This window comes from Hyperolius riggenbachi, chromosome 1 (genome assembly GCF_040937935.1).
Source record: "Hyperolius riggenbachi isolate aHypRig1 chromosome 1, aHypRig1.pri, whole genome shotgun sequence".
Taxonomy (NCBI): domain Eukaryota; kingdom Metazoa; phylum Chordata; class Amphibia; order Anura; family Hyperoliidae; genus Hyperolius; species Hyperolius riggenbachi.
This window is the reverse complement of record NC_090646.1, coordinates 326,666,425-326,689,374: the sequence shown is the minus strand read 5'-3', so window position 1 is coordinate 326,689,374 and position 22,950 is coordinate 326,666,425. Positions and strand designations below refer to the sequence as shown.

At 42.2% G+C, this 22,950-nt stretch overlaps 1 protein-coding gene across 12 annotated transcripts in view; it reads left to right on the top strand.

The window, feature by feature from the left end:
* UNC13A (unc-13 homolog A) overlaps positions 1-22,950 on the top strand; it is a 384,964-nt gene that overhangs the window by 77,229 nt on the left and 284,785 nt on the right. For 6 of the 12 annotated variants that reach the window (XM_068233875.1, XM_068233871.1, XM_068233873.1 and 3 more), the window contains exons 7-9: positions 2,196-2,250; positions 6,542-6,577; positions 18,357-18,401. In XM_068233875.1, the coding sequence (XP_068089976.1) occupies positions 2,196-2,250; positions 6,542-6,577; positions 18,357-18,401 (136 nt within the window). The remainder of the gene's footprint in view (positions 1-2,195; positions 2,251-6,541; positions 6,578-18,356; positions 18,402-22,950) is intronic. The other 6 variants (XM_068233879.1, XM_068233880.1, XM_068233872.1 and 3 more) reach the window with 2 other exon arrangements.

The window sequence follows — 22,950 nt, the reverse complement described above, 5'->3', positions numbered from 1 at the left end:
TGTTCACTTGACGTAGGACACGATCACAGCAGCCAAGGCAACAGGACGCCAGGGAGAAGTCTTACTTCTGCCTGCGCCCTCCTTCTCCTCACTGCCACACTGCGCCCCGTGCGATTGCACGCCCCGCACGTAGCTAAAAACGGCCATGATAAGTAGTCATGAGTATAGTTGTCCCCAGAATAGGTAGCCAGGTGTATAATGTCCCCAGAGTAGTTAGACAGGTATATAGATGTCTCTGGTACAGATGGCCAGGTTTTTAGGTGTCCCCAGAATAGTTAGGTAGGTCTATAGGTGTCCCCAGTATATGTAGCCAGGTCTTTAGGTGCCCCCAGAATAGTTAGTCATGTGTATAGTGTCTCCAGTACAGATAGCCAGGTGTATAGTGTCCCTAGTATATGTAGCCAGGTCTATAGGTGTCCCAAGAATAGTTAGTCAGGTGTCTCCTCCCCCCCCCAAACCAGCAGGAGGGGCGAGCTCAGTGAAGGGAGAGCGGTAGGTGAAAGCGGGGACATATTCCCCCCCCCCCTCCTCACCTTTGGGCTCCCCCTTCCTCGCTCTCCCCTCTAGAACTAAAGTTTTGGGGTGGCTGGCAGCGGGCGGGACTTACCTGCCTCCTTCCACAGCGAAGCAGCAGTGATGTCCGGCTCATGAGTCATTTGAGCCTGTTCTTTCCTGTGACCGACTCATCCACTGAACCAAATCAGTTCAGTGGATGAGACAGGAACTGCAGCTGCACACAGTGTGCGAGGCTAGGACAGGTGTTATGTCCAGGGCACACAGTGTGCAGCTGCAGTTCCTGTCTCATCCACTGAACTTATTCGGTTCAGTGGATGAGTCGGATCATTAAACTCACAGGAAAGAACAGGATCAAATGACTCATGAACCGGACTTCACTACGCAGTACGCAGCGCTTGGAGCGAGGCAGAGGTAAGTCCCGCTGCTGCCAGTCACCCCAAAACTTTAGTTCTAGAGGGGAGAGCGAGGAAGGGGGAGCCCAAAGGTGAGGAGAGGGGGGGGGATGTCCCCCCTTTCCCACTGTGCCCACCGATCCCTCTTCTCTGCGCTCTCTCCCTCCACACACACAGCCCAGCGTCCAAAAAAGGAGGACATCTGGTTGTCCTTCCTTGCCTTGCGCCGGACGGAGGACAAGCACTCCAAAATCCGGACTGTCCTGCCTAAATCAGGACGGATGGCCACCCTACCTAGCCTGTATCTCTGCTTCGGTGCATTAAGTGTCCCCCCTTGTGACCCCTGTGTGGCCGCTCTGTCTCACCCCCTTGTCTATGTCTCCAGTCCCCTGCATTAAGTGATTAAGTGTCCCCCCCTCCCCCTCCTTCTGACCACTGAGTGTCTGCTCTGTCCCGCTTGCTGGCCTGTGTCTCTGCTCCCCTGCATGTTAAATGTAGTGGCAGCCAGCGTCTTACCTAATCCATGCCGCCTGGGATAACCGATGTCCTGGCTTCCCCCTCTAGTAACCGGCGCTTGTGTAGATGGCCGCTCTGTCCCGCCCGCTTGTCCATGTCTCCGCTCCCCTGCCTGTTGAATGTAGTGGCAAGGATAATAGCCGTAAGCTTAAAACCAACTGCTGTTTTGACAGGCAGTTACACTTACCATAATACCTAGCGCTGACTGGTAGATGTTAATTGTGCAGTGACAATGCTCAAACCCAGAGTTTTTTGCCATTTTGTAGATCTGCTATCAATGACAACAGAAAGGACAAACCTCAACTGTCTCAAAATAGCAAATGCAGGTACACTGATAGTACACACTTAAATTTCAACTACACCTTTACACTACCTTGAAGTATAACATGAAATTTCTGTCATGTTTATGGCATACTGTCACTGCATTATGTACACACAGGTTCAGCTTGTACTGGTTACCAGTTAATGGTAAGCCTTCAAATCTTACATGAACTCTTAATATTGACATTTAGTTTGCATCCTGAAGGCAGATAGGTTAGAGGTAATCTGGCTGCCTTAACATAAACATACACACCTGATCATACTGTTGTCAACCACAAAAGCTGCTCTCTAAAGCACATTGAATGCAAGCCACTTTACACAAAAGATATTGTTTATTCGCTCATTAATGGAAGCTAGGAAACACCTGTAAATAGAAAAGGGAAGGGAAGTTGCACTGAAGTGATAAGAACATTTTTTGTATCAAAATGTATTTCCTTCTCTCATTTTCAGTATGTGTTCCAAGAAGAGCAAGAAAATCCACTTCCTGTACATGGTTCACAATGTTGTACGTATCATTCCTTGACGTGTTTTTTGTCCCTATAAACTGTGTTATAAACAATAGGAATGCACTGCATGAAAATGCACTCCAAATTGAACATGTAATTCTGCTGGGTCTCAGTGAAAGCAGCCAGCGACAGCTGCTCTTTGCAGCTTCATGTGTTATTCTCTTCATGAACCTGGATGAACAAGCATGGAAAACTGTCTGCATTGTAAGTTATGCTGCATGACAATTTTTTTTTAGAGTTGTGTGTAAACTGTAAAAAATCATTTGCACCACATTAAAGATGGCTTTCTAGGAAATTATAGGGAGAAGGTGGTCAGGGCCGGGCCGAGGCAGAGGCGAGAGAGGCTCCAGCCACAGGGCGCAGTGTAGGAGGGGCGCACAACTTACTCATCTATCATTCCTCTACTGTATTTGAAGCAGAGAGAAATAAGAAAAGGGGATACATGGCAGTGACTGCAAGCCAGATAACTAGAGATTTTGGTGTTCGGAGTGTTGGGGGCCTTGGGGCGCCTCTTAGTCTAATAGCAATCAGTGTATGACGGCTGGGGAGGGATGGAGGGGCGCACTATGGTGTCTCAGCCTTGGGTACTGGAGTACCTTGTCCCGACTCTGGGTGGTCTGGTCTGATGAACATAACTGCAGGAGTATAACTATAATTGGCTGTAATGGGATCTTAGCACAAGATGCTAGTGAGAGAGCCTCACCGTGTTAGCTCCTCAATGGCCATTTACTCAGATTATTTCTGACACAGTGGAAAAAAACAGATCACTACATACCTATCATGCAGAGCTGTGCAGGAAAAAATGGTTGTCATTATGCCATCAGCTGAGAATAGGGCACAATGGCCACCGATGTAAGTTACAACACAATGGGATGAGCAGGAGCCTGGTTATACATAAAATAATCAAAAATTGGACATTGTAGGGAGATGAATTCACCTACATATTAATGTGTTTATCACGTTGGCCCAGAGTGCCATAAGGCCATGATCAAAGCACATCCTGTTAAAGACACAGAGGACTTACCTACAGATAAGGAATTGAAATAAAGGCAAAACACTGTGAACGTTGTGTAGCGATGCCATTGCAACACAATAGTGAGAAAAGTAGCATCACATGTCAGACATGTGGTGCAACCATACGGTGAAGCGTGCAACACAATGAAAGTATGCTTCATAGCCACTGTGAACACATGCTGTAAATGCACAGCATGCTTTGCGTTACCCCAACAGGACATGCCACTCCGCACCCAATGTGAAAGTAGCATGGGAATATCATTGCACGTTGCATGGAGCGCAATTGATTCAGTGTGAAAGGACACAATACAACAGCTGCAGCAGAAACAGCTCTCACCTCTCCTGGTTCCTTCTGCGATCATGACTCCCCCCTGCTCTGCACAGTATCCTCCATCGCACTGCCTCTAGTGTCTCTAGTGTTGGGTCTCAGCATGATGATGTCATCAAGCAAGGACCCGGTACTTTGTGGCAGTATGAGGCTGGATGCTGATCAGAGAAGAGGTAGGGAGAGCAGCTCATCCCTGGACCTAGGGGAGGTGAGTCAAACCTGCCCACCATGCCTACACTAGACCACCAAGGGGTTAAAAGGGACCCACTGGATCACCAGGGGAGGTGAGTCAAACCTGCCCACTATGCCTCAACTAGACCACCAAGGGGTTAAAGGGGACCCACTGGATCACCAGGGAGTAAAAGTGGACTCACTGGACCACCAGGGAGTAAAAGGAGACCCACTGGACCACCAGGGAGTAAAAAGGGACTCAACACTGCATCACCCGGGAATTAAAGTGTATCGGAGACAAAGTATTTATACTCCTAGCCCCCACCCGGGATGCTCCAATGCTCCACTGCTCGGCCCATTCTCTCTCTCTCTAATCATCACAAGTTGTGCTGTGCTACCCATGTCCTTATGGGAAGCTAAGGAAGACCACTATCCACCACGAAAGCATATTGGGGGACACTAGACTACCAATGATGCATTTTGGGGTTCACTAGACTACTTTTTTTTTACCATTAAAAATACTTTTATTATTTTTTCATTTCAAGGAGAAAAGTACACACTGTAGCAAAAACCCACCTTTATTTAAAAATCAAATATCATCACCATAAATTGTGAAAGGAACATAATTTAAGTTTTGTGGTAAACAAGAGAATTAGTCCAATTAAATATGTGCCTTTGATCTACACTAGCACTTTTTATTTTAAAACTTTTATGGGTAAAAACTAAGAAATAATGTATTTTCTCAGTTTTTTTTTTCTTTGCTTTAAAAAGCATAAAAACGATCACAGTATTTGTAGAAAATACTTCCCAAAGAAATATTAGTTTGTTTGAAAAAACCCCAACCCCAATATATACAGTATATCACTTAGTAGTCTTAAGTAATGTTAAAGTTATTGCCGATTGAATTGAGACATAAAACGTCACAATTGCTCTGGTTTTAAAGAGAACCCGAGGTGGGTTTGAAGAATATTATCTGCATACAGAGGCTGGATCTGCCTATACAGCCTAGCCTCTGTTGCTATCCCAAACCCCACAAAGGTCCCCCTGCACTCTGCAATCCCTCATAAATCACAGCCACGCTGCTGACTAACATCTTGTCAGAGCTGGCTGTGTTTATCTCTATAGTGCCAGTCTGCTGCTCTCCCCGCCTCCTGCAGAACTCCAGTCCCCGCCTGCATCCCTTCCCTCCCTGCTGATTGGAGGGAAAGAACGGGGGCAGGGACCGGAGCTATGCAGGAGGCGGGGGAGCAGCTGAGACTGACACTACAGATGTAAACACAGTCTCACAGCACGGCTGTGATTTATGAGGGATTGCAGAGTGCAGGGGGACCTTAGGGGGGTTTGGGATAGCAACAGAGGCTGGGCTGTATAGGCAGATCCAGCCTCTGTATGCAGATAATATTCTTCAAACCCACCTCGGGTTCTCTTTAAAACCAGAGCAATTGTGACGTTTTATGTCTCAATTCAATCGGCAATAACTTTAACATTACTTAAGACTACTAAGTGATATAACATTCTTCAAACCCACTTCGGGTTCTCTTTAAGGGGTTTTTATATGTGGGTACTGAAGTGGTTAATGTGTGATATGTTTTGCTGAGTCATAGCTTGATTCATTGTGTATGAAGGCTAAAAATGTTACTGTGGTTAAACTTAAAGGACAGCTGAAGTGAGAGGGATAAGGAGGCTGCCATATCTACTTCCTTTTAAGCAATACCAATTGCCTGGTTATCCTGCTGTTCCTCTCCCTCTAACACATTTAGCCATAGACCCTGAACAAGCATATGCAGATCAGTTGTCTGACATTATTGTCAGATCTGACAAGATTAGCTGCATGCTTCTTTCTGGTGTGATTAAGATACTACTGCAGCCAAATAGATCAGCAGAGCTGCCTGCAACTGATAGTGTTTAGAAGGAAACTAATATGGCAATATTCTTCTCACTTCAGTTGTCCTAAAGCGACAAGTTAAAAAAATTCTTGTACTATGTTCCCTGCACATACCCTCTTTATACCATAAATAAAAAAATACCCTTCCAAGTAATTTTAAGAGTCCCAAAATGTGAATTGAGAATAAAAAATGTGACATTAAAAAATTGCACAAACTGAGTCATTAACAATAGGTAACATATTTCTTTTTTTAGAAAATTTGAATTCCAGTCCCCTCCATTCCAAATCCCTCTACCAATCTATAATCTATTAGAGTATGCAAGGTCCAGAGTTTGGAAAATAAATGTTCCCAAAAGCACTAAAATGCTGAATAAATTGAATAGCTTTAAATGGGAGCTACAGAAAGAGCCTCACATTGTAATGTATACATTTTTTTTAGAATAAATACCTAAACATCTGTTTGGCACTGATACTAAGGGAAGAGGTGGGGTGTACAGTATACAAGAATATGCATCAGCAATACATCTTTTCATTTTGGCTCTCCCCATTTTACACTTATCACCAATTCCCAATTCCTTGGAACTATGGGGGGCTATAGTTCCCCCCCTCCCTCTCACACAGACAGACACACACACACGCACACACACACAAACAGACCATACACACATTTTTAAAAAGCCGCTACTATTTAGCTTTAAATAGTGATTTGGATTTTTAGACTAGAAGATGTTGGGAAATGTTGTTGGGTAGCTTTCCATCCAAGAGTTAATGACCCTCTAGGTCAGGATATGCTCATTGGTTAGGTGTCAATTAATATCTATATTTTAGTTTTTAACGGAAGAGTTAGCACAGACTTTCTTTGCAACCTTCATGGACTTTCTCTCTTATTTAGGTAACTGGAATTATTTTGGCTGGGGGGAGCAACAAAGTAAGTATAGAAGATTCCCTTCACATTATATTTTGATATCCAAGTGTCATGCACCATGTGTTTTTATAGAACACGTTCCAAGCACTCTCTCTCACTGCAACTGCAAATATTGTAGGAAACTAAACATTATTTGATTCCCCTGCTAAATTTCTTTGTAATTTTTATGGTAGTTATTGTAAAGTTAAATAAGTATTTAATCTCCAAGCAAAAAAATGATTTAGTACTTGGAGAAATCAATGCTGACAAGCAGAGCAGTAAGACATTTCCTGTTACTGCCCATTAGGTTTGCACACATCTCAGGAGATATTTTGTCCCACTTCTCTTTCCAGAAAATCTGTAAATACTTACATAGTTAGTTTGGTTGAAAAAAGACATGCATCCAAGTTCAACCAGAAAAAAAAGATCATTGTCTTCTGTGTGTCTTCTGCACATATCCAGAAGATGCCAAAAGACTTTTCCAGGTTTCGACCAATTAGTCTTAAAAAGGAAAACATTTCTTTCCATCACCACATGGCAGTTAGATAAATCCCTTTATCGACTATGCTGGGTGACCTTCGATGAAAGCAAAGCATCCAAGCCCTCTTTAAATGCAGCTATGGAATTTTCCCTAACTACTTCCTGTGGTAAGATATTCTAGATTTTAAACAGTCTTACTGTAAGGAATCACTTGTTCTTAGAGCAGGCCTAGGGATAAAAAGCTAATCTACCTAGCTTTTGTTTTGCCCTCTGATCACCTCTCGGTTGTCTTTTTTTCCAAGCTTAATAAACCCAGTTTGTCCAACCTTTTTTGGCAAGAGAGACCTTCCATCTCCCTGATTAATTTAGTTGCCAATCTGTACCTGTTCTAGAAGGTCAATGTCCTTTCTATAGTGCGGTGCCCATAACTGTATTCCAGATCTTGCCTTGCAAGTGATTTATACAGAGAGAGTAGTATACTAGCATTTCAAGCTTTCCCGTTTTATGTATGCCAGAATTGTACTTGCTTTAGCTACTGCTGCTTGGCATACTATTTGGTTACTTAACTTGTTATCAACTAGTACCAAGTCCTTCTCCAAGTCTGATGTTTCCAGCTGTATGCCAAGTATTCTAAATTGTGTTCTACCGTTGATACATCTAATTTGCATGACTTTACATTTATCAACATTAACTTTCATCTGCCATATGCCTTTCCATACGGCTGTGCATGACTCATTTTCCCCCCAAATCCCCCCGAATTTGTAGCAACATGCTCAGCGCCCCAACGCATTAACCCTCCCATCAAAAAAATTGGTTGTTTTGGGGGGTGTATGTAAATAATCAGCACCGGGTGTCAAATTCCCTAGGTATGCCACAAGGTAAAGATGCAAACACGTACTGCTCCCGGGCACACCAGTCCTGGAAGTTCACCAGACTGCCATCCACCTTTGGATGCATGGTCCTTGCTGGAACCCGGGATCAGTAAGTGTGATACTTCTACAGATTTTCTATAGGACTGATGTCTTGAGACTGGTTAGGTCACTCTATGACCTTAATGTGTTTCTTCTTTAACCAATCCTTTGTTGCCTTGGAAATGTGTTTTGAGTCATTGTTCATGCTGGAAGACCCATCCATGACCCAGTGTTCTGGATGAGGGAAATAGGTTCTCATCCCAAATTTTACAGAGTGTGCTCCGGTCCTTTGGCCCCTCAATGCTGCAAAGTCATCCTGTACCCTAAACAGAAAAACTGTGAAAAGGAAAATGTTTAAATCTCTGTGCTTGGCTATGAAGATATTGTTCTTTGTGTCAGGCACAGTATTTGTCTTCCTCCAAATACAGCAGTTCAAGTTGATTTAAAAAAAAACTTTGTTCTCATCTGAGCACAACACATTCTTCCAAGCCTTGTCTGAATCTTTTAGATGTTCACTGGCATGCTTAAAGGAACACTATCACAAATAATTGTAAAATACATGTAAACACACATAGTGACATTTCTCCCAGAGCAAAATGCACTGTAAATGACCTTTTTCCTGGGTTGCTGTTATTTAGAGTAAGTACCGTAGTAAAACATTTACAGATCTGACAGGATCATTTCCTCATTTCATGTCAGTATTTTATTTATTCTTTACAAAAGCACTGTCTGGAAAGCATCTATATACAAAGATGCCAGCCAGCCTTCCTATTCATTAAAGAGACACTGAAGCGAAAAAAAAAAAAATTATGATATTATGATTTGTATGTGTAGCACAGCTAAGAAATGAAACATTAAGATCAGATACATCAGTGTAATTGTTTCCAGTACAGGAAGAGTTGAGAAACTCCAGTTGTTATCTCTATACAAACAAGCCATTAAGCTCTCCGACTAAGTTAGTCTTGGAGAGGGCTGTTATCTGACTTTTATTATCTCACCTGTTCCTGGACTATTTACTTTTCCTCTGCTAGAGGAGAGGTCATTACTTCACAGACTGCTCTGAAAGACTCATTTTGAATGCTGAGTGTTGTGTAATCTGCACATATTATAGAATAATGCAATGTTAGAAAAAACACTATATACCTGAAAATAAAAGTATGAGAATATTTTCTTTGCTGCTAATCTTCTAGTAATTATTCATAGTACACAACCAATTCACTATATCATATATTTTTTTTCGCTTCAGTGTCTCTTTAACTCACTATTTTGACTAAGCAACCACATGTATTTGAATTTTTTTAATTTTTTAACCACTTACTGACAAGCTGGCTTAAAAAACATCCTTCTAGAGCCACTTAACGGCTCCAGGATGTTTGTATAAGTAAAACAGTGCTGCTGACAAGTGCACGTGAAAATAGTGAGAAAAAAAACACCATAGAAAAAATACACCTTTATTTCCAAATAATATATTGTCACCATACTTTGTACTAGGGAAATAATTAAAATCTTGTGACAACCAGGACAAATAGGCAGATAAAATGTGTGAGTTTTATGCACAGTAGCGATGTTTATATTAAAACTATAGGGGATGAAATTGGAGAAATAGTGTATTTTTCATTTTTTCCTTGTTTTTCCCTTTAAAATGCATAGAAAATAAAGTAATTACTGAAACAAATATCAATCCCAAATAGCCCAATTGGTGGTGAAAAAAACAAGATATAGATCATTTAATTGTGATTAGTAATGATTAAGCTATTGGCAAATGAAAGGGATGAGCACTGAAAGGTGAAAATCGCTCTTGTCCATTAGGGTAAAAACCCCTTTGGGGTGAAGTGGTTAAATAGTTGTCATTTAAGATGGGCCTTTACATGTGCCTGCTGAAGGAAGGGAGACCTTGCAGGGTGCTGCAAGATTAAATTCCATTACAGCGTAATGTTTTACCAGTGGTGTTCTTGGTGACTGTAGTCCCAACTGCCTTCACACCATTAGCAAGTTCCTCTAGTGTAGTGGTGGACTGATCACTCACCATTCTCATGATCATCCTCACCACATAAGGCAAAATCTTCCATGGAATCCAAGGGCGATTGAAGGTCATTTCTTCCATTTCCAAATAATTGCACCAACACTTGTCACATTCTCACCACACTTTTGTAGCCCATTCCAGCATTGTGCAGGTCTACAATCTTGTTCGGGATGTTCTTTGACAGCTCTTTGGTCTAGCCCATGGTAAAGGAGAGGTTGTAATAGAAGAAATTGATTATGTGTAAAGAGTTGAGATCAGTAGAATCAGAATAGTTGATTTTTTATTGTACTCTGTGTGCTACATGGGCTACATGAACTGCCTGGGTTATAGGGGATCAAATACGTATTTCACTCAATGACATGCAAACCAGTTTATAACTTTTATGTATCGTTTTGTTTCTGGATTAACTACCATACAAATTACAAACTGTTCATTTCTTTGTAAGTGGTCAAACTTACAAATTTAGCAAGCTTTCAAATAATTATTTCGCTTACTGTATGTTTCTTGGAATTAAATTGCATTATTTTTATTTCACTTTCCTTGTTATCAGAATGGCATCATTATACAGTAGTTTATATTACTACAACAATGACTCTTTAGACTGTGGTTGTGAATTGGGTTCTTAAGGGGACCATCTGCTTGTTGGTATCTTGTCAACATTTCCAGCAAATTCAAATACTTTCATCATAACTGCTGGTGGGGGTCTGTTGACTACCACAAACTGATGAATAAACTTCACGTGTTTTTCTTTATGATTATTTAAATTGTGAATTGACATGGCAAATTTAATTGAGGACAGCAGAGGACACATGCTATTGGATAGGATTGTATGACTTCAGTTGCTGCAAAGCTAGTGGGGGCAGCAGTTCAATTTATTTTTACTAAAATAGCTGTTAGATATTGAATGGTACAAGATGGTAGAACAGTTTCCACTTCCTGACTGATTTTTGATCAGGTACAATCAGCTGCCTCTTCTGGTCAGTATTAAACAGCGGATGACTGCTTTTGAATTTTTCAAAAAATAATTTATAGACATTCACAATAGAAGTTTAAAGAGGCTGAATCTAAAGATATCCTTTCACATAAAAGGGTAATCCAGCTAGTCAATCCAGCTAGTCTAAAGGCTGGTACACATTATGCAATTTTCCCATTAGATTGGCAGTTTCCCATTAGATTAAATTAAATTTCCTATTAGATTCTGCAAATCCATAATTTCCAGAATGCCCAATCTACTCCTGATCGAGAACAGGATTAATTTTGTGCAGTACCGATCTGAAAATTGATCCCGTTCTCAATCTGGAGCAGTATTTTTTCTCAATCTGGAGCACAATTCATTCAGCAGTCATTCCTAATTGTGTATGAAGCAGAAAGAAATAAGAAAAGGGGATACATAGCAGTGACTGCAAGCCAGATAACTAGAGATTAAGGTGTTAAGGAGGTTGTGGGCCCTGTGGCCCTCTTAGTCTAATAGCAATCAGTGTGTGACAGCTGGGGTGGAGGGATGGAGGGGCGCACTTTGGTGTCTCAGCCTTGGGTACTGGAGGACCTTGTCTCTGCTCTGGCCTTCATCATAGAGACCACTACAGAGGCCACAATGACCATATTAAGCCCATCTATGTAGTGCCCTGCAAGCAATCTTCTGAGTCAGATCACTTATAGTGCAGCTCATAGCTGCAGTTTGTACTGAGAAATTAATACATTTTCAGGTTTTATTTTATATTAACTAGAGGGGTCCTGATGCTTCTTAGGGCTGGTTCAGACGGACGGTTGCGGTAAACGCTCCCATTCAAGTGAATGGGAGCGTTTACACCGAGCTTTTGCGCGCGTTTGCACGAACGCGGCGTTCGGGTCCCGATTTTCGCGAGCGTTCGAGCTGCCCCTGGAAGCGACATGTAGCTTCCAGGGGGCGGCCAACCGCGACGGCTAATGGGGGGTATTAAAACCGCGACCGCAACACAACGCAACGCGAAGGCTACTAAAAGCCTGACCGCGCAGCCGCCGCAAGGCCCCCGAACGTGACGCCGCCGCAACGGCCGTCTGAACCAGCCATTAGTAATGTATGTCTATGGCTTCATTATCAGGGTGCTGTGATCAAAATGGCAAGTAGCACTACTTTGTACCAATCACTTTATGTACTTCTTTGGCTGGCCTTCAGAGTTGCATAAAACTTTGACTGGTCGCCCAATTTCTAGCAAAGCCACTAGGAGCCAGGGCCATTCAGTTAGGTAAAAACTGGTGTTGGGAAAATTTCTTGTGGTGCGGTTCGTCGGCTCAACCTGATGGGTGAACGTATTGCATTGCGGTTTTCTGGTCCACTGGAGAACCTGCAAGCTAGTTTTTCTGTGGTTCACAAACCAGCAAATCCCAACAATAATGTGTGTTTGCCCACCAAACAAGTGTGCCCATCGCTGCCTCCTCAGCTGCCTCGCTTCCCTGGCTGCCCATCACCTTTGTGTTCCTTCCCCTGCCTGCCCGTTCTCCACTCTTCAGTGCATGAAGCTGGGATGACATCAACCCGAGGGAGCGTAGAACGCTGGATGGGTGGTGTAACTTAGGCAGCCAGAGTGCTGCTGTCCTACACACCTTTCATCCAGCTCTTTATGCTTCCTTGGACCTGGTGTAACTAACTAAATATTTAAGTTTATTGCAAGCACTTGAGACTCTTCAGGGCTTGCAATACATTTCTGGCTTGATGTGTTACAAGAAACCGAAAGAAAGCTTTACACACAGTAAAAGAGGTTAAAAAGCACTATCATAAAACACTGTAAAATTTAAAATCCATGTACACACATATATAAGATGCACATTTGACCCCAGACTAAATTGCATTACAAAAAAAAACACTCCCTGGAAAGGACCAATCAGTGGCGTATCTAGGTAAGACAGCGCCCATTGCAAATACTAAAATTACCCTCCCCCCCTCCAGACACAGGCACACACCTACAATCAACAGCATCATGTCTAACCTTTCTAGGCAGGGTAACCCCTTCACACAATCAGAACATACACGCACACACAAATACCAGAATGTAACAGTCACTGTGAAATAAATTAGGCTATCCTGCTGATCCTCTGCCTCTACTGCTAGGTAACTCACGATACAATTTTCTGACAAATTTACTGTGGGATCAATTATTTCCAACAGGTCCGATCTGATTTCCGATCGATTTACTGTTCATGTCTACGAAAAATCGATCAGTAATCAAACGATCTTCCATAGACGTGAACAGAAAATCGTTCGGAAATCAGATCGGACCTGTTGGAAATAATTGATCTGACAGTAAATCTGTCAGAAAATTGTATCGTGTGTACCTAGCATAATGCGTTAAGGCGGGGAGCACACTGGACTGTTTTAGGCCTTGTTCACATTGCGTTGCACTCGCGTTATCGCCCGTGCTGAACGATTTATTTTTTCTCATCGCTCTGCGTGTTATAAGCACTTTTGTAATCACTGTAGCAGAGCAATTATTTAAATCACTTCATGACGATATCCAGGAAGTGATTACTTTGCCCCCCGGAAATGATTAAATACAATTTATTTATTCATTAACCACTTGCCGACCGCGCACTCATAACGCGCGTCGGCAAAGTGGCAGCTGCAGGACCAGCGACGCAGTACTGCGTCGCCAGCTGCAGGCTGATTAATCAGGAAGCAGCCGCTCGTGCGAGCGGCTGCTTCCTGTCAATTCACGGCGGGGGGCTCCGTGAATAGCCTACGGGCCGCCGATGGCGGCTCGCAGGCTAAATGTAAACACAAGCGGAAATAATCCGCTTTGTTTACATTTGTACGGCGCTGCTGCGCAGCAGCGCCGTAAGGCAGATCGGCGATCCCCGGCCAATCAGCGGCCGGGGATCGCCGCCATGTGACAGGGGACGTCCCGTCACTGGCTGCACAGGACGGATAGCGTCCTGTGCAGCCCGGATCTCCAGGGGAAGCCGGGTAGGAGAGGGAGGGGGAGGATTTCGCCGCGGAGGGGGGCTTTGAGGTGCCCCCCCCGCAACACCCGGCAGGCAGGAGCGATCAGACCCCCCCAGCACATCATCCCCCTAGTGGGGAAAAAAGGGGGGCGATCTGGTCGCTCTGCCTGCACGCTGATCTGTGCTGGGGGCTGCAGAGACCACCCAGCACAGATCAGCTACAACAGCGCTGGTCCTTAAGGGGGGGTAAAGGGTGGGTCCTCAAGTGGTTAAAGCACTGGGGAAATCGCTATACAAAGCACTTTTTCAAGAGCTTTGCGATTTCCCTATACTTTACATTCAGGGAAAATCGCCCTGAAAATGGTACATGTATAGCTTTTGTCAGCGGCAAGCAAACGAAATGCCCCAATGAGAACTATCTCATTGGAAAGCATAGTGTAAGCGCTTTTAGGTAAAAGTTCCAAAAAACGCCTCTAGTGTGAACGAGCCCTTAGTGTGCGTTTTCTGCACAGAAAAGTGAGAACTCATGTTAATCAATGGGCTAGTTCACATTTAGGGCTTGATTCACTAAAACGCAAATCACGGCCGTCTTCGCGTGCTTTTTTTTTTTTGCACACGATCGCATATTTGAGCACACATAGCAAATTTTCACGTGAAACCGCGATTGCACGCAAACGTGAAAAAGCGCGCGAAAACGGTCGTGATATGAGTTATCACAGTTTAGTGAATCAAGCCCTAATGTATTTTTCGCATGCAGAGTGCAGACATTTTGCATGATAATTCTGCACATTTTGTCATTTTTCTGTATCAATTACATTAGCTGTTGTGAAAAAATGCAGCTTTGCTCTGCATAGAAACACATTGGTTTGCAGAAAATGTGTGCAGAAAAACTTGCGCTGAGGCCGGGTGCACACATAACATAACGTAATTTTATGTCTTGTTTTATGCATTTGCGGTTTGCATATATAAAACGCATATGCGTGTTGTATGTGTTTTTATATAAACATTTCTGCAAATCACTAGGAAGACAACAGTAAGTGGAAATACATCAGAAATCTTTTTTTTTTTTTTTTTTTTAACGCATCAAAAACGCATACAAAATGCAATACATTGCGTTTCCATTGACTTTCATTATGTGTGTTTTTGATGTGTTCATGCATAATATGCAACAAAACTAGTAGTACAAACACATACCCATGCATTTTTTTATGTGGACCATTGAATAACATTGGTGCATAAAACGAATCGTTTTACGCTATGTGTGCACCTAGCCTCAAAGCTGAAAGACAAGTGTATTCCCTGCCTTAGCCATTGACCCTGAACAAGCATGCAGATCAAATGTCTACAAAATATCTGACAAGATTAGCTGCATGCTTGTTTCAGGTGTGTGATTTAGACCCTACTGACCAGAGAGATCAGCAGGACTTCAATGCAACTGGTATTGTTTAAAAGGAAATAAATATGGCAGCCACCACTCTCATGAATGAAAACAATGAAAAATTTGCAGTGACGATTATAACTTAATGGGGTTCTGTGGCCTTTTTAAAAACAAAGTGTCACTTACCTGCCAGTTATTCCTCTTACTAGACAATTAGCACTGAGGACGCGCGCCACAGTGCTATTCGTCTAGTTAGAATAATAATTGGCAGGTGACCCGCAGCGAGAAATGGAGGGGGCTTCAGTGGCAGCGTGGGACTCGATAACTGCAGTGGACTGGTAGAAGCCCCAGGTAAGTGACACTTTTTTGTTTTTAAAAAGGCCACAGAACCCCTTTAATAAAAGCCTGCCAACCTATTACATATCAGTAGGTAGTTACCGAGCTAGAAATAAATTGCATTTGACAATTGAGGTAGACTGTGTACAAGAGAGAAGTTGTTAAAGTGGATCCGAGATGAACTTTTACTCATTGCATAGTTGTGTTCCTTTCCTATGGTTTATAGGGCATTCCCCAAGCCAAATACTTTTTTGTTCTTGATTTAATGCTCTAATTCCCTATAAACTACACAAGCCACGCCCACAGGTTTTCAGAGAGCCAAGGCACTTTCAGACAGTAGCAAGGGCTCATGGGAGCTCAGTCTGGGCAGGAGGAGGGGGAGGTATTACTAGCCAGAGATTTCAGAGGCAGAGGGGAGGAGGGAGGAGGAGGGGGGATTAGGTTTTTTTGCTCAAGATGCAGATAAGCCTGCCTCTGTGTAATGTTTACAAACGACATGGCTGCTGTCATTGTATCACAGGAATAATCAATCATATTCTGTTAAAGCTGTTTGCAGTTAGATTTGCTGTGTAAACTATCTAAACTTTAGGTAACATATATACAGTAGACAAGTTACTTGTTATAGTTAGTTTTTCATCTCGGATCCGCTTAAAAACTGGCCACAGAGATGCCAGCAGGATAATGGTTAAAGTGCAGAGTGTCTTAAGTAAAAGTGAGTAAACACAGCACACTGAGATAAGTCTGAGGAATGTGTAAATGACAGAGAAGGGAATGAATGGGAGATCCTTAAGCAGCATCTGCTGCTATCTCAGGAGTCTCTGACATGATATGTGGTAGAGGGATCACAGTGGGGAGGGGGTACAAGGATAGGGAGAGAGGGAAAATTTTGAAACTCACCTCTCCATAGCATCTAATGTAGATATATGACAAAGATTGAGACGGCCAGGCTACTGAGTGATTGTTACTCCCTTAGACTCAGGAATGCTGCCAGCTCCCCCTGTTGTTTGAAGAGGTAAGGCGCCTAGGGCATATGCCATATGTGTACCCTTAAAGATACCGCCTCGGAAATATAGAAAGATGCCAGCCTGCCTGCCTACTCATGTGTCACTATTCTGGCAGTTGGACGGTGCCACTGCCATCCAGAGAGTGCTTTTTAACATCCCTCGTGAGTAGATAGACTAGACCAAAGCCTGTTGGTAGGATGATTAGAGCTATCAGATAAATGATACCTGCAGTGGCAGCTGCGTAAAAAAAATAAAAAATTACAATGCATTATACTCAAATGTGTATGTGACAAATGTACACCTTATGTGCAACGTAACATTTTTTATGATGGTGTTCTTCTAAAGGTGGTCACATACATACATTTCAATTCAAGGATTTCAATCAATTTTTCTCATTGATTGCAACATTTCAAAAATCTGAACAATGTACCACACGTGTTTAATTTGTCCCCAGTTATGAAAAAAATGATTGAAAACACTCATAAAATTGCTTGGGTATGTACTGTATATTAACCACTCTACGACCACCTAACGCCGATTGGCTGCCGCAGAGTGGCTCCCTAAGGACAGCCTAAACGCCGAAAGGCGTCAAGTCCTGGGGGAGGAGATTAGCGGGGATTGTGCGTGCGGATGTGCGCGCATCCCTGCGTGAGTCTGGCGATTGTTGCTGGCAGACTAAAAAAACAAACGGCATTTGTTTGATTGTATAGCACTGCTATCTACCGCAGCGCTGCCCTGTCACTTGGCTGTCTCCTAGATCGCCTCACTACCTGATCCCCTCTCATAGGGTGATGCCTATGAGAGAGGATAGCCCTGATTGGTTCTTGGGGGGGCACATATTTATTTAATATATATATATATATATATATATATATATATATATATATATATATATATATATATATATATATATATATATATATATATAAAACAGCCCGTAGCAGCGATCAGATGCCACCAACAAAAAGCTCTGTTGATGGCAACAAAAGGAGGAATAAAATCATTTGTGTGCTAAGTTGTATGGCTCTGCAGCAAGCTGGTAAAGCAGAGCACTGAATTGTAAAAAATTGCCTGGTCCCTAGGGGGATGTAAGCCTGTGGTCCTTAAATGGTTAAGAAAATGACAATCTACCCTGCACAGTTCAATTTTCATAAAAATTGATCAGAAAAATCCGCCACTCCCAATCAACTTATAGCGAATAAGAAAGGGAAATGCGATTGGATTTCTTACTTGAATAAAATAACTTTTGATCTTTCAGGAAACCCGATCGTTTTTATCAAATTGCTGTAAAATTGGATCATTTTGTTGTATTGTGTGTGGCCACCTTGATAAACATTATAATTTTTTTTATCCATGTGATAAATAACATATTTTCTTTATAATCTTTTCAACCTTCAAATACCATATTTATATGCTGCATTTGGTCTGGGCTTGTGTCTCTTATCACCTGTCAAGTGCCCCAATGTTTCCATTCACTATACTTCTATGTAGACATTTCAGTGATATACAGTAAAATACGCAATATACGCAAAACAACCAGTTTTTGAAGTCTATATGTTTTCAAGCTTTGGCAATGCTGGCTACCCAATGAGTAAGTTCACAGAGGCTGATAAGTGGGCTGGTTGCTTAGCACTGGTCTTCAGTACAGCCTTTGAACAATAGTGGTAGGTGACAGAGCAGGATATTATAATGTTCATTCACCTGGGCTATGTTAGACAGTGTATATGACTCATTTCTCCTTCTTTTGACCTAGCTGACCCGTCTCATATTGTCACTCTACTCCCCCTCTCAGCACCAGGTAGTATATATTTTATTGGTAGTCCTTTATAAAGAACAAAATAATAAATGAGAACTGAAATAATAAATGCAATTAGCCTTTGTTGTGCATTATGCAAGTCTTGTATTGCATTGCTTGTTTTTATGTTTTCTTTCTTGGAAAACCTGAAAGTAGAACTCCATGTAACTGAGGGGGTGAATTCATTTGATGGAATATGCGGGGTCAAATAAATTAAAAGTAATTAAGCATAAAGAAGCATTGTGTTGCCAACCTCTACCTGAGAATTCTAAATTATAACATATGTTTCTGTGTTTGTGGGTGGGGGAGGATATACCTAATTTTAGAATGTTCATTATCTTTGTGTAATCTAAGGTCAGAGGTCACACCAGTGGCGTAGCAATAGGGGATACAGAGGTTGCGACTGCACCATGGCCCTTGGACCAGAGGGGCCCTAAGAAGCCCTCCCTTAACTGCAGTATTAGCTTCCTATTTGTCCTGTGCTGGTAACAATCACTTTTATAGATCGTTGAATAGTAATAATTAATAACAAACTGCTCCCCATCCCCTTCTTGCACCTCAGACACTGTGGTTGTCCCTGGCAGGTTTTTTGCACCATATGAATTGTTATGTATAAGTGCTTGGAGTGGGGGGCAATGTAAAACTTGCACTGGGGCCCATAGCTTTTTAGCTACGCCACTAAGGGCACACCTCCACAACCCTGTAGTAACTAAATATACTTATTGCAATTTTGTTTTACCATAATTCTACTATAATAAGACATTGCATTCAATGCATAGATCTGTATGTCATATGTACTCCAGTGTGTTTGTGGCTCTGGCATAATTAACCCCAAGTTTTTAAAGGGAGCTGGAGCAGAGGACTAAAATGAAAATTGGCTCTTACCTGGGGGCTCCTCCATCCCCCGCGTCCCGCGAAGTCCCTTGGCATCCTCTGGATCCTTTCCTTGGTTCTGCTAGCAGCCTTGGTGGTGCGGCAACTTTGGTTGGAGTTGTGCGCAACTGCACATGCATACGCGCTTGTCGCTGTAACCCTCCTGTGCATGTGCGGTTCTTCAAAGACTGAACTGCGCATGCGCAGGAGGCTTATGGTGATGCATGCATGATCGAGACGGAAGCATGCATGCACAGTTGCATACGACTCCGGATGAAGTCAATGCACTAACGGGGCGGCCAGAAGGACCATGGAGGGGACCCGGAGGACGCCAAGGGACCTCGCAGGCTATGGTGGACTGAAGGAAGCCCCCATAAATGATGATTTTCATTTTAGTCCTCTGCTCAGGGTCCTTTTTAACAGTACCTATTTTCTTCTCCTCTTAGCACAGTCATGGCCATAAGTTTTGAGAATGGCACAAGTACTGGTTTTCATAAAGTTTGCTTCTTCAGTTTTTATGATTGCAATTTGCATATACTCCAGAATGTTATGAAGAGTGATTAGATGAATTGTAAAGTCTTTCTTTGCCAGTTTGAATAGCAGACTGCATGTTTTAAGAGGAGGGTGATGCTGTTCCTCCTCTGTTACCGATGGTTACCTGCAGGGATACACTTGCAGTCATCATTGCGCTGCATAAAAAGGGCTTCACAGGCTTGCTGCTACTAAGATTGAGCCTAAATCAACAATTTATTGGAAAATCTAGAACTTCTAGGAGAGAATTTCAGATATTGTGAAGAAGGCTTCAGGGCGCCCAAGTAAAGTCTAGCAAGCGCCAGGACTATCTCCTAAAGATGATTCAGCTGTGGGATCGGGGTGTCACCAGTGCAGAGTTTGCTCAGGAATGGCAGCATGTAGGTGTGAGTGCATCTGCATGCACACCTTCATGCAAAGTCTTTTGGTTTTAAGAAGGGGAGCAAAGAAGCCACTTCCCTCCAAGAAAAACATCAGGGACAGGCTGATATTCTGCAAAAAGTACAGTGATTTGACTGCTGAGGACTGGGGTAAAGTCATTTTCTCTGATGAAGCTCATTTCTGAATATTTGGGGCATCCGGCAAAATGATTGCGCAGAGAAGAAAAAATGAGCGCTACAATCAGTCATATCTCATGCCAACAGTAAAGCATCCCGAGACCATACTTGTGTTGGGCTGCTTTTCATCCAAGATAGTGGGCTTACTCACAATTTTGCCTAAAAACACAAACATAAATAAAGAATGGTACCAAAACATACTGTGACAGCAACCTTTTCCACCCATCCAAGAACAGTTTGGTGAAAAACAATGTCTTTTCTAGTATGATAGAGTGTTGTGCCATAATGCCAAAGTGATAACTAGGTGGCTCAACAAAACATTGAAATTGTGGGTCCATGGCCAGGAAACTCCCAAGACATTAATCCAATTGATACTTGTGGTTAGTCCTCAAGTCCCCCAAAATTCTGATGAACTCCAAGCATTAATTATGAAAAAATGGGTCGCCTCAGTCATTTTGCCCAGAAGGTGATTGACAGTATGCCAGGGTGAATTACACAGACTTTTCTACAATGATTTCAGAATTCCATTGCATCAGATTTGAGTAATGGCATAATTCATTGTTCAGCCTTACTAACAATAAAAAGGGAGTTACATAGTTATCTAGATCAAAAAAGAGGTGTCCATCAAGCTTAACCTCACAAATCATCTCTGAGACTGGATCAGAGGGGTCATCTTACTACATCATAGCTGTATGTGTATTCTCAGGAAAGCATTCAAAACCCATTTAAATTCAAGAATAACATTTGCCATAACTATTGCCTGTGGTAAGATATTCCACATTTTAACTACACTTTGTACACAGGTGGTATAACCGTCTTCCCCCATGCATAGATCATATCCTCTTATTCTTTGTATAAGAGGATATGAACCATGGTCCTGACATCACACTGTGGGAGGGGTTTCACCACAATATCAACCATACAGAGCCCCCTGATGATCAGTTTGTGAAAAGGAAAATATTTATTATGGGAAAGGGGGTATCAGCTACTGATTGGGATGAAGTTCAATTCTTGGTTACGGTTTCTCTTGAATGAGTCTTGGTAGGGGGTACAAATATTTTTTCTTTCATTTATTATAAATAAAAATTCTATGCCTCACTTTTGACAAACAAAAGTCATCAGAGTCTCAGAAAGTAACACTAAACTTGCTTATGATGCATAAAGTGCCCACAAATAATTATCATAAAAGCAACACTGCTACAGCAGATATATATTCACAGGTTGTATACTTACATGTTTTTATTAATCCCTAGAGATAATGCTGATTCATTTCAGTACAGGAAGAGATGTAGCTGATGTAGAAAAGGGGGCATGTCTAAGGGGTCCATAAAATACCTAGTAGCAGATGCATACATTTTACGATCAACTTGCAAACATTCTCTACATTTATTGCCATCTACCATCTTGTTTAAAAACAACAACCATGTCAATGACCATGTCCAGTCACGTACCAAAGCAAAGGAGGAGGTGTACAGTCTATAACGCAGAGGGACCAAGCCAAAAGATTGGTCAATTTCTCCCCTTTGCACTGGTATTTTAGCAAATCCTCTACATTTGGTATTTGCTTTGAGAAAGATGTCCAGGTGAAATAAAAAAAAAATAGGCTGATTTGGCAAGTTAAAGGAATTCAGCTCTGGAAACAATACGTCTTTGGTGAACTGAAAAGATTGTTGTTCAATTCTGTTGCTGTGTTTCATGACAAATGTCAGGTTTGGATCCAGTAGATAGCGTTTTAACATTCATGCTACCATTAGTTGCCTATGGCAAGTTTTTTGTTTTAGTTTTGTTACCTGTTTTTCCTGTATAGTGTAAATAGTCTGTACAAATAAAGTGTTGTGGAAAAAAAAATAACACAAATACTGTCTCTGGACTTGCTGTGCACTGTGCCTGCCCCAAAAGACAAAGGCGCCCACTTCCAGTAGGTCTTAAAAGTGGTGGAGGCATGCTGCTCCCAGTGAATTTTGCATAAGCAGTCATGTGCTGAAGTCCAACAACTGATGCAGGATGAATTGCTGAAATAGCTAGTTTTGACCAGTGCAGCTCAGCAGCAGGCTAATCCTGAGCAGAGAAAAGCAAATGTTTACATGCAGACGATGTTACAGAAACTTGCTAAAGATGCAGAATATGAATCTGCAACAGCTAGTAGAAAAACCTTAATTGAGTTAGATTAGCAAATGGAAGAAAAGTGGACAGACTGTTGCCTATAGCGACACTTCACAGTCCTGGTGAGCCAATTTCTGCAGTGGATGTTTCCACTGAATAATTTAAAGGCAAGCCTTACTACATATTCATGCACAGCTCAAAGGGAAGGCTGGCCTAGACTTGACTGGTTGCTTTAACGAATGGTCTAAGAAGACCTATTTTGACCTACATACTGTTTCAGCACATATTATGATTCATAAAAAAAAAAAGATTACGGCTTGAGTGCTTGGGCGAACCACACTAACAAAATGTAAAGCTGAAAAATGTATGACCCAATTCATTTTGTCAAAAAGTGTTTGCAGACCGAGATTCTGACTTTTCCCCAAATCAGTAAGAAGGTAAACCCACTACCTGGGATCGCTGCCAGTGGCCCTGAAGAAGAATGGCTG